The following is a 16,500-nucleotide window of genomic DNA, read 5'->3' as shown; positions in this document are numbered from 1 at the left end:
AAAGGGAACACTCTTCCTGTGTCTCTGCCTTCTTGACTCTCTGGGCTGAATTCAGCCTGGACCAGAGATACAGAGGAAGCTGCCTGTCCTTTCCTGATCCAGGGGATACCAGGTAGTGATTTGCCCCCATGCTGGCTAGAGCTTCCCTAAATTTGCACTCTGACTGCCATGGTGCCTATGAGCCTCATTGCAACTGCAGAGTGAGAGAACATCTCAGCCACACCTTCTCCCACCCCCAATAAGTTCCCAGTGTAAGAGTCTTCTGCAAGGACAGCATGTTGGCTCTGATACCACCAGTGCTTGATATATTCTCTGGGCCCCTTTCTGGCTACTTTGTCCCAACATAGCTGGAGTAAGAGGACACTGTGCAGGGGTGACTTCCCCTTCTGTCTTGTTTCAGATCTCTAAAGATGTAACTTTTCTCCTTTGCATACATCTCTCAGCAGTGGGAGAGAATAGTTAATGTTTAAGGCCCCAATCCTGCAAGATCACTGGCACCTGTGCTTAGTCTTGACTGCAAGATTAAGCCCTGACTCTGATGATATATGAAATTGTATTGAATTAAACTTGATTAGCACATAGTGGATAATTATTTTATGCAACAACATTAGTGAGTCAGCAGGTTCTTTAGTGGGTTTATTAGCGCATCACATTTATTTGAATTAATATCATTTATCAAGATATTGACTGGTTCTATTTACTGACCTGCATTTTTTTACTCTATGTTTGCAGCATGACAAGAAAACATGACTAAGTATAAGATGCCAATTACTCAACCATGCTTTGTCAGCAGCACTGGGATTGCAGAACAGTAGTTCACTAAGTTGTTCTATTTTGCCATCTGGGTGGATTTAATTTAAGATGAACAAGTAACTAGGAAAAAATATAATTATATTTAGCTTATTTTCCAAAGAATAGAAATATTGCACGAAGAATATGATACCGTTCTTCAGCCCAGTTTAAACTCCCATATTAAGTAATAGCTACAAGTACACCTCACTGGTCCTGGCAGCTAACATATGGAGCTGCTTTTTTCTACTTAATAACTTGTGAAAGTGTATTGCAGTCATTTGCTATTGTTAATCAACCTAAAAGCATCCGTATCATTTTTTTTCCCTCGGGAACGTATGTTTGTGCAGCCTGGAAGGTATTTGACCAGTTAATACAATTTCATTTCATCAGAGCAACCCATCTACAGCAGTTGCATGGATGTCATGCCCCACCGTGTGGTTAAAAGCGGTACCACAGTAACATTTGTTGTTTTTTATTAGCTTAACTTTCATGGGAGGAAGATGGAAAAAGCAGGCCCGGAGTTGTCCCTGTCTTCTCACAGATGATGCCTACTCCTCTCTTCCAAGCCATGTGTAGGGTATAAAGGCCTAGACACTGATTCTAGATGTCCAAGATTAATTATTTTGGTAGTACCAGCTTTGCAAACCCCACCTGATATCTAAAACTCACGCTGTGTTCTTTTGGTTCATGCATCATCAGCCAATATAAAACTTACACCAAATTCTCTTCTTTCTGTACTTTCACTCAAAACAGGAAATATTGCTTCTCTCTAGCCTTGTTACTTACCTAAGCTGACAGGTGAGGAAATTGGCAGAGTTACTTTCCACTTTGTTAAAATTATTAGTGTTCTAAAGGGGGGGAAGCTGTTGGAGACATCTGGCAAATACAGGGCTAGTTCGTGAACTGTAGATCTTGCAAGGGACATCATGCTCTGTGTGGCTGCTTGCTTTGCTTGTGTTTAAGCCAAATCCCTTGTCCTCTTATTTTGCTCCAAATTTTGGGCAGAGGAGTCAGAATAAGTGTTATAACAGGAAGAGCCATGTTGCACTGAAGGAATGAGTAGTGTTCTCACCCTCTGGGTTATGAAGGAAGGCACACTTTTAAAGATTTCTTCTTAAAAGTTATTTGCTTCGATGCCCTTTGAAACACATGAATCCCAAGAGCATCATGTCTACGAGCTGCTCCTCCTTCTCTAAACAATTATTCCTGCATAGTAATCAGATCTTCATTCTAGCTACCCTTTTTCTTTGTGCCAGAAAGAATAGAGCATAATATTAATATACATGTGAGCAAAACAGACTTGCTGCCCCTCAGAAACCCTGACATTTGTGTTTATTATATTTGTGTTATTGCCAACCATAAGAGTTAAAAAGCTGAGATTCTTAGGTAATCACAAGGTTCCAAGAGCCGTGGCTTAAAGAAAAACACCAAATATTCCAAGATTCATGATAAAATCACTAGAGCTGCCAACACTTTTTTGTGGTTTGTTATTATCTTCGACTACCCACCTTCTCCATGTTTCAGACAGGCGGTTGGTTTTTTGAAGAATGTATTTATCAACAATTGTTAATTTTAGGTGTTTCTATAGTACCAATTGCCTTGGCATTTAATGCTGGTGACAATAAAGCTGCTATCATCATCAAAACCTACATCTATATATTTATTGTCATCCCAAAGGATTCCAAAACATATTTCAAATGATGAACAAGTGCTTTGCTCGACACTGAAATATAGCTTTTTAATAGTGCATGCCAATGTTACCTTACCTAACATTGTAGGGAAGGACATAAAGAATACTCTTGAAACTGCTGGGACAATATTAGGTATTAACCCAAGTTGGAATTTGGTTAAGACATTAATTAATGTGCCTAACTTGAGATAGATGCCATGGGAATTTTAATGTCCGCATGTGATCTGGACTTTTATGCCTCATTCAAAAGATAGGACCTCCAGAAGAATAGTGACCTCCCCGTCTATAATGGACCAATGGATCAGTAATGACCTAAAGTGTCTTTCCAACCTTACTAATCCACTGCCATTACTTCCAGCACCTACCTTGTTTTGTTGGAGATCTCTCCTTCATCCTCTCCTGACCCTGCTCAGCTTGTGAGATCAGAGAGAATCCCATTACAGTGTGTCAGAGCTGTAGGACATTGTTATAAACGGAATTCTTTTCCCCACTGTATCTGTTTACTATGTTGGATAAAAAATATAGAAGGAACAAAGTCATTTCTCTCAAATGACTGCTTTTCTATATTTTTTCTATATGTTTTTACATTTACACGCTGTTAAAATATACTATTATTTTCTGTATTTTTTTCATTAGTGATTTCTTTTGTTACAAAAGTAATAATCTGTTTTTCTTTTACTTTTTTAAGTAATTCATATCACCCTTTTTCTGGTCCATTAAGGCCTCTTTGCACCAAATAAGCAGTACAAATTGGCCTTAATCAGCTGCTGACAGATAGTAGAAAATTCCCATTGTGGAAGGTGGAAATTCAGCTCCATCATTTCCTGCACCAGCCTTCTCCCACCTCTGGTATAACAGAAAGGAGGTGATGCAGAGAGCAAGTTGGGGAGGCCACAAGTCTATTAGCTAGGATATTATATTTACAGGTGATTTAAACCCTCAAGTTTTAGGGCATAAACCAACCACTTGCTGCCAGGAATTAGGAATAAATTTCCTCGATGGCTAGGTTATTTCATAATTGCCTACGGTTGTGTGTTAAACCCACCCTTTGAAGCACCTGGAACTGGGAGCAGTCAGAAATAGAATACTGAACTAATCAAATACTGGGCTGATCTAGTATAACAATTCTTATGTTCCCATCAATTTCTGCCAACTTCATTCATCTTTCTTTTGTTGACTGCATAATCAAAAACCTCCTGGAATTTCCACCATGCACAATGCAACATCAATTTCCTATTTTAGATGTTCAAATATATCACATTTTGGCAGGAAAATCTGCTGCAATTTAATGTTCTTGAGAATAAGCAATTTTTTAGCTTCAGTGAAATAGAACTGTAAACTACTGCACCTGGGGTCGACCTAGAGAACCCAAAACAAAGGAGAAACACAGGATTTAACCTTCTGTGAGATCCTATCATTTGTGAATCTAGTTGCACCAAACCCCACCATGCAGGCTGTTTTTTCATGATCCAGCCTACCATGCCTTAATCAGTCAAATGGAAGCCAAGAGAAAATAATCAGGACTAGTTAGTTTCCATTGGCAAGTTGTTGAATGGATAAACAGCTTAATGAACAAGAAAACATTAATTGTAGAATCATAGATGTGTAGGACTGAAAGAGACCTCAGTAGGTCATCTAGTCCAATCCCCTGAACTCAGAGCAGGACTAAGTCATAACTAGATCATTCCTGGCAGGTGTTTGTCTAACCTGTTCCTAAAAACCTCCAATGAGGGAGATTCCACAACCTCCCTAGGCAATTTGTTCGTGTTTAACTACCCTGACAGTTAAGAAGTTTTTCCTAATGTCCAACCTAATCCTCTCTTGCTGCAGTTAAAACCCATTGTTTCTTGTCCTATCCTCAGAGGTTAAGGATAACAATTTTTCACCCACCTTTTTGTAACAATTTTTTTATGTACTTGAAAAATGTTATTGTGTCCCCAGAGATGGATTATGGGTTTGTGGGGCCCTGGACCACAGCAAATAGGGGCCCCTCCCAACCCTTCCACCTGCAGTCATCCCCATCCCATCCCCCACATCCCTGGCACTCTTGCTGGGGAAATGGGGTCAGGTGTAGGGGCTTGCCCCCACCCTGCCTGTGTGATGCCCCTGCCAGGGAGCAGGGTTGGGGCATGGGTGCTTCCCGCAATCCCCGGCAGGAGCACTTTGCATTTGTCCTTATTGAATTTCATCCTATTTACTTCAGACTATTTCTCCAGTTTGTCCAGATAATTTTGAATTTTAATCCTATCCTCCAAAGCACTTGCAACCCCTGCCAACTTGGTATTGCCCACAAACTTTGTAAGTGTACTCTCACTGCCATTATCTAAATCATTGATGAAGATATTGAACAGAACCAGACCTAGAACTGATCCCTGCAGGACCCCAATCAATATACCCTTCCAGTTTGTTTATGAGGTCATAGGGGGACAGTATCAAAAGCCTGACTAGAGTCAAGATATACCAGATCTACTGCTTCCCCCTGTCATAAATATAAAGGGAAGGGTAACAACCTTTATGTATGCAGGAACATAAAATCTCTTCTGGTCAGAGGTACAGCATATATATGGAGATATACCTAGCTCATAGAACTGGAAGGGACCCTGAAAGGTCATAGAGTCCAGCCCCTTGCCTATAGGAGCAGGACCAAGTACTGATTTTGCCCCAGATCCTTAAGTGGCCCCCTGAGGGATTGAACTCACAACCCCAGTTTTAACAGGCCAATGCTCAAACCACTGAGCTACCTGTAAGGGGTTAATTAGGTCAATTAGCCTAGTTGGCACCTGACTAAAAGGACCAATGGAGAAAGATGATAATTTCAAATGGGGGGGGGAAGGGCAGAGAAGAGAATAGGGCTCCAAGTGGCCCCTCCCTGAATATTTGTTTAAAATCACTTGGTGGTGGCAGCAATACCGTCTAAGGACAAGGAAAGGAATTTGTGCCTTGGGCAAGTTTTTAATCTAAGCTGGTGAAATACAAGCTCAGGGAAGTAGTTCCCAAACTTGTTCCACCGATTGTGCAGGGAAAACCCCTGGTGGACCGGGCTGGTTTGCAGCTCCCAGTGGCTGCGGTTCGCTGCTCCAGGCCAATGGGAGCTGCTGGAAGCGGCAGCTAGTACATCCCTTGGCCCGCGCCACTTCCAGCAGCTCCCATTGGCCTGAAGCACCGAACTGCAGCCACTGGGAACCACGATCGGCTGAAGCTGCAGATGTGGCAGGTACACAAAGCGGCCCGGCCCACCAGGGGCTTTCCCTGCACAAGCAGTGGAACAAGTTTGGGAACCACTGGCTTAGGGGGTCTTTCATGGGGGTCCCCACATCTGTATCCCAGAGTTCAGAGTGGGGAGGGAACCCTGACATGGTGGCAGCACGGTGGGATCATTTTGAACCAGAAGTACAGACCCTAGGATTTTAAAAGGACACTTTTTAGCTGGGAGCAGCTGGAGATTTTTTCCTCTGCCTGAGGGCAGAGTAGTTAAGTTCCTGCAAGAAAATTCACAAGCTAAAACAAAAGAATCTAATGCATTTCCTTGCTGTTACTTACAATTTCTGTAATTTTAGATGCATTATTTCAAGATCTTGTTAGCAGCTGGTTTACCTGCTTGGTCTCACTCTTTGTCCCCAGAGGAAACCAACAAAAAGAGCACCAACAAAACCTTTCTTCCCAAAATGGGTGAAAATAGCACACAACGCATTCCAGTGCTCTGTTATAGATTTCCTGTGGAAATCATCAACTGTTCACTAAGGGCAGCTTTCAGTCTCCTTTGCCAATGGGAGTGGTAAAATGAATACTTAGCATAGCCCAGGGCATGGCTCAATATCTTTAGCATGTTTAATGGAAAAATCTTGTACAGGATCTTTACCTCATTTTCACATGTTTTATTTTCAATAATGTCTATTAGATTTAGCATCTGAAATACTGGAGCTTCAGCACAGTACCAGGCATTCTATATTTGAAAGCTAGAACAAAAATGCAGAACCTCAAGGACAAAATAAAAAAGTTTTTTAAAAAAATGAACATATTTGGTTCAGGTTGCAAAATGTCAAACTGTAAATCTCATACAGAGGCAGACTTGCCAACTTAAATCATGTGAAAAGGACAGCATATGAAGTGATTAAGCCATATAAGTGGAATATGAAAAAGTGCAAAGTTTGGATCTAACTGATTATGGCATTCATTTGAAATAAGTGAAGTATTCTAATGTATAAGTCATACCACTAGGTGGAGGTATTAATACAGTTTAAGGAAAGGTTAATTTTCATGACCATTTATTAAAGGGACAAGCAATATTATTTGGGGGGGAGAATCAAAGAAAATAGAATAAAATTATCCCTGCAACAGTTTATCACTTTAGGACAAAAGGTAGTATATACAGGCAGAATAGATTATGATGGGGTGGTAGTACCACTGTAGTTCAGGCTGAGATGAGTGGATTTAAATGATTTAAAGACATGGTTATGCAGATTGTCTTTAATTATCAGGAAATGTTCTACCTAATTTTCTCTGTTTGCAAACATTCAAATAATACTATCAACTGGCAGCTCTAAAACAACTCAGTTAAGCCTTTTTAACATATACAAGCTACCAACATTATAAGATGGTTAATTTCATCATGCTTTTAAATTTAGCAAGAGAGTGGGCTCTAACAAACTAGTCCTGAAACATTAGCAAAAACTAATCTTATTTCTTATCACAAGAGTGTACATGAAAAAAAATCTGACAAAAGTTGTAATTGTACACTGCAGGTACTCACTAAGACAACATGTGATATTGGCCTCATTGACAATTCAGGATCAGTTCAAGTCCTTAGTCTAACAGACCTTGGAAATGCTGTGGAGAGCATGATCTCAGCTCTATAAACATGGAATAACTTTGCTATTCTACAGCACCATCCTCCAGTCACCTGAAAAACATGCAATGAGATTTCAAAAGATTCCAGCCTACTCTACTAGGCCAAATGATATTGCAGTGAGAAGGTCCGGGAAGACTGATAGATTTGAGGGGGGGAATGGTAAGGTCACTAGAGGTCAAACTCCAACAACTGAAAGATCCAGCATCTGGCATTTTACAAAAATCATGATTTCATGAAGTTATTTGCACTTTGGATGTCTTACATTTAAAGTATGTGCACATCAGATAAAACTATAATGTAGCCATACTCCACTACTTTGCAGAAGCCACAACACATGCAAAACAAAAGTCACAGGTACTAGGGGTTCTCCTGCTAAAACAATCAAGGGGTAAAAGTGGTGACAAGAAACCATTTTGGGGGAGGAGGGGAAGTGAAAGAAAGGGCAGGCAGCTAGCTAGAGCCAACTTGCAAACTAAGTAGTATATAAAGCTACTTGCACATACTGATTTGGAACAAAATACCAAGACCCAAATTAATCTATTTCCCAAAAGGAACCAGTGAACTTTAAAAATCAAAAATCTATGTTGTAGAACCTAATATAGTAAATAGGTGAGTTTAAAGCTGGCAGCATTAGCGAATAGTGTTCATTTAGACTGTGGTCCTCAAACTTACATTGTGTCCCCACTTAGCCATAATGTAACCTGTCCACACCCCACCATCTCAGGGAGCCAGAGCTGCAGCTGAGGCCACAGCCAAAAGGGCCAGGGCTAGGCTGTGGTGAGGGGCTGAGGCTAAACCCAGGGCCTCAGCTGGGGCTGGAGCCAGGGGCAGAGTGCCTGGGGCCTCACCCCAGCTTGGAGACCACCAATTTAGGGTGCAGCTACATTCTCAGCTGTGGAGGCAATTGCCACTTTAAAGGCTAAATATTCACTAGCTCTTATTAAACTAGCATGCTAAATGCAGTGTAGACACAACAGTGCAAGAGGCTAGTTGTCTGAAGTGCAGGGGTAGGGTCTCTGACAGGCACACATTTCATGTAGCTCATGCTGTTGTGACCACTCTTATGTTTAGTGTGCAAATCTGCTCAGAACTAGCACGTTTTTCCTCAAATCAGGAATCAAATCACAGCTCTACCTCAAACTGTAGACACAGCCTAAACTTTAGTGGCAGAATATATGAAGCAGAAGCCTATGTTCAGGGGCTGTTTGATTCAAGCAGATTGTGCTAGTGAAAAAGATCAGTCCAGCTGAAGCTTGGGAAGAGAACCTGGATGTCTTGACTGTAGATTTGAATGTTGAATTCAAACTGGAACGAGTACAAAGAAGGGCCACTAGAATGATCCGAGGAATGGAAGGCCTGTCGTATGAAAGGAGACTTGAGGAGCTCGGTTTGTTTTCCTTAACCAAAAGAAGGATAAGAGGAGATATGATTGCACTCTTTAAATATATCAGAGAGATAAATACCAGGAAAGGAGAGGAATTATTTCAGCTCAGTGCTAATGTGAACACGAGGACAAAGGGATATCAATTGTCAGTTAGGAAATTTAGGCTTGAAATTAGACGAAGGTTTCTAACCATCAGAGTGCAATTCTGGAACAGCCTACCGAGGGAAACAGTGGGGGCGAAGGACCTCCATGACTTTAAGATTAAGCTGGATAAGTTTATGGAGGGGATGGTATGATAGGATAACAGGTTTAGTCAATAGGTCAATAACGTGCCACACTGGTAATTAGTATAAAGGGTCAATGTTGGGATACTGTTAGCCTTTTCCAGAGGGTCTGGCTGGAGAGTCTTGCCCGCATGCTCGGGGTTCAGCTGATCACCATATTTGGGGTCAGGAAGGAATTTTCCTCCAGGGTAGATTGGCAGTGGCCCTGGAGGTTTTTCGCCTTCCTCCGAAGCATGGGGCAGGGGTCGCTTGCTGGTGGCTTATCTGCTACTTGAAGTCTTGAATTCTATGATTCTAGATAAGATCAAATGCAGAATGAAAAGGCTGCTATTAATCCTGCCCATGAAGGACCACTTCTGCTCCTCCCATTAAGCCATAACTATCTGTAAACTAGTTTCCAAAGTGAATCTAGACAATTAAAAATCTGACTAATCATGTTTTTGGAAGGAAATGTTGATAATGGCTATGGCAGTACACTTGTTGCTGGTAACAAGGGTGCTTTAGGGTGGTAGTATTATCCAAGTAATAACTATGTACATAAACATGCAAGTTGAGGAATAAATGAAATGCTTCACTTTATTAAGAAACCAAAAATACAAAACTGACGGATTCATGTACTTAATTGAACACTACTGAAAATTCTTTCCCTTAAAAACTTCCATTTTGGTGTGTGCATCTGGTATAAGTGCCAGTACATTTAGTGTTGAAGTTGTCATTTTCCACTATCTGTGCTGAAATAAGCTATTTTCAAATTTAGAACTTGGTGCGGTTTGGTAAAGACTTATGTAGTTCAGTCAAGCATGGAGTTAGACTCAAATTTTACTAATTGTAACTCTTCAGTGGAAAGCGAGCTACAATGCTCAGCAAAGAGCCCATTTCACTGTATTCACTGAGGAACACTCAGCCTTAACTATAGCAGAACACTAGCTCTGCTATAATTTGTACATCACTTGATATAAAACAGGCCTATTGCTGACTACTTTCTGGTTGCTATAGTATGGAGCCCTCTGAATTTCGAAGTTCATTTTAATAGATTAAACAACTGCAAACCATAACTGAAGATTGGTTTGTTTTTTTGTTAAAAGGTAGTATGGAGGTTGAGCTTGGTACTGTATTCCTAGAATAAGAATCCCTGCAAGCAGTCAGTATCTGCATTTCAAATGCAGCCATTAAGAACAGGTTTAGACCTACATTTTACACTTGTTTCAATCCATTTACACTTGCCAATCCTTCAGGGACTGTCCACATGGTAGGGTAATGGGCACAAGGGGGTGATTTTAAAAAGCATATTAACACATGCAGTGGTTGGCCCATGTCAACCATGCTTGTACACATTAAAAGCTCCCTGGTGTACTTCTACCTACTAAGTAGAAAGGAACTTTTAGTGTGCACAACCATGGTCCATGCAGACTACTCACACACCCCTAGCATGCAAGTACATTAACCAATAGACAAGCCCTCAGAAGTTCACTGCTTTTGTTTTTCCTAGTTAAGTTACACTTTGGGTTTTAAAACTCAGTGTTTAAATCAGGCTTCAAGAAGCCTGTAATATTACTAGATTACCTTTTAATTTACTACTTGTTGCATACCTATTCCAAGTGTAAAAAAATCAAATTAAAATTCAATACTATATTAGCATCTATTCAAGGATAGGAGACATTATTTAAAATTACTCCTAACAATGCATGAAAGTTCACTTGTTTAGATATTTGAAATACAACTTTATTATGATCTAAACAAAAAAGGAATGGGAATGACAGTAACAAACAAGATTTACCACTGAATACTGTGATGTGACTGCAGCAGTCTTAGTTAGATTTGAAACTCAAGGGGGAAGTAATTGCAGTCCAAAAACAGCTAGATATGTAGGTCCAAAATATGAAGGAATTTTTTTTTTTTTAAACTGCCACATTCACTCCGAAGCCCATTCATCTCTCAGCATCCCAAAGATTAAGCACATGTTCTGCTCAGCTAGATAATAAAGTGGCAAACACGCTGCACCACTGACATCACAGGACAGTTGCCTATAAAACTAGACTTCTGACGCTGGGCTCCAGCTTCATCCCTTACAGGTCATCATCTTCATCTGGCAGGGCAGTGGTCTGAGCAATCTGAAACACAGAATTCTATTTAGCAACTAGCTATAGAGTTTGAACTCCTTATAGCAGTTGATTTCTCAGGCATGTTAGAGAAATGGACAAACACTGGAACTCTGTACCATTTTGTCAGAGCAGTTACCTGTAAGTCTTGCTCATACTGTGCTGCCAATGCTGGGTCCATAACAACCTCTGGGGGCGCAAGAGCAGGCATGGCAACAAACTCCAAGTTGGGATCTCCAATTAGCTTCCTGGCAAGCCAGAGGAAGGGCTTCTCAAAGTTGTAGTTACTTTTAGCTGAGATATCATAGTACTGCAAAAGAGAGAACGGTCATATATACACATCACTCACACAGCTGAAATATGTTGACACATCTACTGTTGGAAAGTCAGACCTTGTTATACTGCTAAGTTTGGCTGTGACCATGGTCTCAATTGCAAAGTCTTCACCTGCTTTACTCCCAGTGATTTTTCGGAAGCTAAAGTGGTTTGGCACGTGGATAGAAACAGGCCACTAAAAACAGTCCCGTAACAAAAAAGCAAGTTAAGACATTTCAGTTGTCTATCAAGGCATCAGATTTCTGGATCTACACCTTGATTTTTATTCCCATAAGAATCTGTTTTTATTTTTCTTAAGTGCACAAGACTGTGAAGAGCTCCACTCTGAACAGGTTCACATTTGGCCTACCTGCTCTGAATTTTTATCAAATTCTAATGAACGTTAGGGTTCCCTTTTTACTCTGTTATCAGCTTCTTTAAATGATGAAGAGCTTTATATCAAGATTGAGTTCAGGGTCCTACATCTTTGGCAGAAGTCAATATTAGTCCTAATGAATGGAATATAACACCTTTAACTTCCTATCTGTATCAATTGTTAAGATCCTCAGTTCTGTTCATATGGAAAAAAAGTGATTTGATCTTTTACTGCATTTGTAATTAACTATCATTGGTAATGAGAAATGCATAAGTGCTCAGCATTGCATTTTACCTTCAGAATAAAAAGGGCTGCAACAGTACTGTTTACGTCAATAGACTAAAATCAAAAATACAAGATTTCCTGAAAACAGATAGCCATCATACCTGAAGATTCTTCTTCCTGTGGAAGACAATTGACTTTGCCTTGACTTTTCTGTCCTTGATATCCACTTTGTTGCCACACAACACTATAGGGATGTTTTCACATACTCGTACCAGATCTCTATGCCAGTTAGGTACATTCTTGTATGTAACTCTTGATGTTACATCAAACATTATGATGGCACACTGAGCTGAAAGATAAATAATATGAAAACTTAAATTATTTCTTTAAATGTATACTAGCGCTGGATGAAAGATATATGAATGGGTGGTCCTCCTATAAGCACAACCCTCAGTCCACTCTATCCTTAGAGTATATTTCACAGGGGTTTTTTTTCTGCCTAATAATTCTGTCAGGACACCTTCTGCTCAATAGGAAAATATAGGAGTTCCTGAGACCAGCACAGAATCATTTGCCTGCTCACATCTTATGGCCCAATCCTACAAACCCTAAATCACCCAGTAATTTTATTCATGCAAGTAGTCCCATTGAAAACCAGGGTGTCACATGGATAGGGTACACACAAAGGCTTCCCCAAGAAGTTTGATTTGCCCAAATATTTCTCAAAAACATGATTCAAATAGGTGTAAACCAGTCTCAGACAATCTATCCAGGCCTTCAGCAACTTGAGAGCTTACAGTACATATCTCAGGATGAACGTGTGTCTCTCACCCTAGCCCAAGGAGTTTTCTAAAGAACAAAGAGGCCAGACTTTGTTCCTCACATTTCTAAAGGCAGGTAAAAGGACAAACTCTTTAGAGATGTTCTGCAAAGAATTAAATGCACTCAACTGAGTCAAATACATAAAGAATAGCTACTTTAGAAAAATCTAAAAGGAAATATTTCTGTTTAATGCAGTTTCGGATTCTCTTTAAGTGGGAAATTTAAGCTTGGCAACCCATTTCTCGATTAGTTTGTTATACCATTTAATGAGGAGGGATCTCTCAGTGGTTTGAGCATTGGCCTGCTAAACCCAGGATTGTGAGTTCAATCCTTGAGAGGGCCACTTAGGAATCTGGGGTAAAATCAGTACTTGATCCAGCTAGTGAAGGCAGGGGGCTGGACTCAATGACCTTTCAGAGTCCCTTCCAGCTCTATGAGATAGGTATATCTCCATATATTTTACTGGAGAGTGTCAGATTATGATGAAACAATATACAGAATAGTGTGACAACTTCCTCATGCTGGTATGGCTACAGTTTGCTTAGGGTGGGATGCTCTTTTTTAGTACAGCTATTGTCATATTACTAACCCCTCCCTGTAAAGTTACAGGGGAGCTACTGTAAAACTACAGAATATTATTTACACTTACCCTGAATATAGTAACCATCCCGCAGACCACCAAATTTCTCCTGACCAGCCGTGTCCCATACATTAAATTTAATTGGGCCTCTGTTAGTGTGGAACACCAGAGGATGGACTTCAACACCCAGTGTGGCTGCAATTAAAAGGTTACATTTAGAAACTGCTTTTGTAATATTTAAAACTAGTATTAGAATCGCCAAGTGTTTATAAACATACCTACATACTTCTTCTCAAATTCACCAGTCAAATGACGTTTAACAAATGTTGTTTTACCAGTACCACCATCACCAACCAAGACAAGCTGTTGAAAGATTTCAAAAAACAAATTGAGCTAACACATTTTAAAGTCTCTTTATAAAACTATTAGCTAAAAGTGGCTAATTTTTAACTAAAACACCAACCCTAGAAATTGCTTCATGCAGGGAGATTACATGGTTTTGTTTTTTAGTTATAAACTATGTAAAAGCAGTTAATGCCCAGCTTGTTATATGTTTTATTATTTGACATTAACAGTTTCAAGTTGCCTTATACAAACACCACATAGCTTTCAATTAAAAGAAAAGTGTTAAATTTGGTTCTACCAGTTACAGATTATTAAATCCAGATAAAGAAAAACCAAACATTCTAGATGTGGCCTGAAAGTGCCAAATCTTAAAGCACATCTTTTCAGAACGTTGTATAGAACCATTTCTATTTTTCAAAAAAAACTGGGTTAGTTAACAAGACCCTCCTACAGTACTTGTAATTCAAACACTACAGCACTGGACTAGCAGGAGAAGCACAGTATGAAGTTGACTTGCATTGTCCAAACCAAGAAATATGTAATATGACAGTATTTGAGTTTTAGAAAAGACTGTTCACCTTCCAGAGTGTTTAACAGGACATCATATAAATAATTTGTGATTGTCTTCAACTCTACACAAACACCCAAGACTGAGATAGCAAGGAGTCAGAGAAAGTGTGTAACACAGTGCACTGATCAGCACACTACCTAAAATGAGTTTTTCCTGCCATCTGACACTTCCACACAACACAGGAAAGAAGTGGCAAATTAGCAAAAAAGTGACAAAGGAACTAGGGAGAGGGAGCATTTGGAAGTACTTTTAATTCATAACCGGAGTAAATTTTATGTTGTGCACCACAACTATTTAAAAAAGTTTAAATTAATTAAACTACAATTCGAATTAGGCATAGCGGCTAACATGCATGGCATAATAGAAATTCACTCCAGGCCCTAGTCTGAGAAAAGTTACTGTACAATGGTAAGTGGAGTCAAAACCTCAGCTCCAAACCCGCAGGGGCGCTAACGCCGACCGGGAATGATGTCTGACGCTGCCCCAGCGAGTCAGACCTGCCCGCGCCACGCCAGCTCCGTACCTTAAACTGCACTTGGGGCTCTCCTTGGGCGGCCATGCTGGGTCTGCGGGAGAAATGGCAGCGTGAGAGCTCAGCACGCCAGACGGCGCAGGGCCCGGCTAGCGAGGGGTGGGCGCCGAGCTCCGCGCTGCGGTTCACCATCCGCCTCCGGCTCCTCCCAGCCCGCCAACTCCCCGCGTGGTCCCGGCCCCATTCATCGGGACAGGAAGCGCCGCATGGGGCGGGAGAATGAGCTATAATGGCGGCCGCACTTCCCCGCCCGCCCCCCGGCCCCTACAGAGGGAGCCACCTGAACCCCCCTGCGCCAGGCCCGATGCGGGAGGGCTGGACCACGGGGCCAGCAAGGCGCCCCCGGGGGAGGACGAGCTTGGGCTCGCCCTGCGGGGTGTCCGGCTCAATTCCCTCCTTCCGCGCCGAGCCAACATCCCGCCTCTGAGCCGAGACCAGCTCACTCAACCCGGGCCCGGGAATCCGGAGGGGCCCGGGCTGCCTCCCGCTCCCCCACCCCTCCAACGGGCCCCGCGGCCTCCCCGCGCCACCATGACGGAGCAGCGCGCGCCACTTCCCCTCCCCCCTCCGCGGGCACCCAGGCCACATCACCCCCCCGCTCCTCCAGCCAGGCCTGCCCCGCGCCTCGTGTGGCGAACGGGCCCAGGCGCCCCATCGCGAAAGAAAGGAGACGGGAGCGGCCCCCAGCCAGGCCTCACCTCTCCCCCAGCCCCTTTCCTAGGCGGCGACCGACGACTCCCACCCCCCTCACTCGCCCCTCTATCCCCTCCTAGACCCATCCCACCTCCCCCGATCCCGGCGGGGAATGCGGAGAGGCCCGGCCCCGTTACCTTCCCGAGACGTCTCTCGGAGTCGCTCCCCTCAGTGACTAGGCGCTGGAAAGATGGCGGAAGCGCGGTTCAAATACCCGGAGTGCGACGCCGCGCGGACACAACGAGAGGAGGGAGTGGCCGAGCGTCACGTGATAGGAAGAGGTGGGGACCGTGAGCTTCCCCCCTCTCCGCCAGCGCGCGCCGCTGCCTTAGACGTTTTTCTAACCGCCGTTGGAGCGCTGAGAGAACAGGCGCAAGCGTTCGTTTAGCTGCGGAAAGGGAATCAACCACTCTTCCGGGTCTAGGGGCGCGGGAATCGAGACGCTCGCGCCCCGCCCGCGGCGTGTGACGCAGAACGTTCGCTCTGGGCCTGGGGGTGGCGGTGGGCTGGCTCGCGGCCCGTGCTAAGAACGCGGCCGTGCGGCGTTTGCGCGCGCTGTGGCCGGCCACGTGCCTTCTTCCCCTCACGCCCCTGCCTAAAACAAATCCTCGGCGGAGCTGGGTCCTCCTCAGCGCTTCTGCAGCCCCCGGGGTGCGGGGGCTGAGCGCGCTTCGTGTGCACAACCCCACCCTGAGGCGGGACCAGCCCTCCCCGTTTGACAGGCAGCCCCTTAGCGCCCTGCCTTTCGTGCGGTGTTATCAGCCCCGGATAGGACGCTAAAGCCGGAGCCTTGGTAGAGATGGAGGAGAAGGGGGCGAGGGCAGGCCCTAAATAGAAGCAGCAAAAGGACTTAATTGGGAGTAACAACTTCAGGATATTGTCCCTTATGTAAGGATGACACATGCTTTATCATCTTCACAGTTACTGTTCTTCTCCATGCTCT

General features: G+C 42.9%; 1 protein-coding gene across 1 annotated transcript; it reads right to left on the bottom strand.

The window, feature by feature from the left end:
* Positions 1-9,549: 9,549 nt before the first annotated feature.
* On the bottom strand, positions 9,550-16,051 carry RAN (RAN, member RAS oncogene family). The gene is made up of 7 exons (XM_039504726.1): positions 15,695-16,051; positions 14,856-14,898; positions 13,695-13,779; positions 13,486-13,611; positions 12,176-12,363; positions 11,238-11,408; positions 9,550-11,110 (listed from the first exon to the last, which is right to left on the bottom strand). The coding sequence occupies exons 2-7, from the start codon at positions 14,889-14,891 to the stop codon at positions 11,066-11,068; spliced, it is 651 nt and encodes a 216-aa protein (XP_039360660.1). The 5' UTR covers positions 14,892-14,898; positions 15,695-16,051; the 3' UTR covers positions 9,550-11,065.
* Positions 16,052-16,500: the final 449 nt, after the last annotated feature.

This window comes from Mauremys reevesii, linkage group 18 (assembly GCF_016161935.1).
Source record: "Mauremys reevesii isolate NIE-2019 linkage group 18, ASM1616193v1, whole genome shotgun sequence".
Classification (NCBI taxonomy): domain Eukaryota; kingdom Metazoa; phylum Chordata; order Testudines; family Geoemydidae; genus Mauremys; species Mauremys reevesii.
The sequence above is the reverse complement of the archived record's forward strand: the minus strand, read 5'-3'. Positions and strand labels throughout refer to the sequence as shown.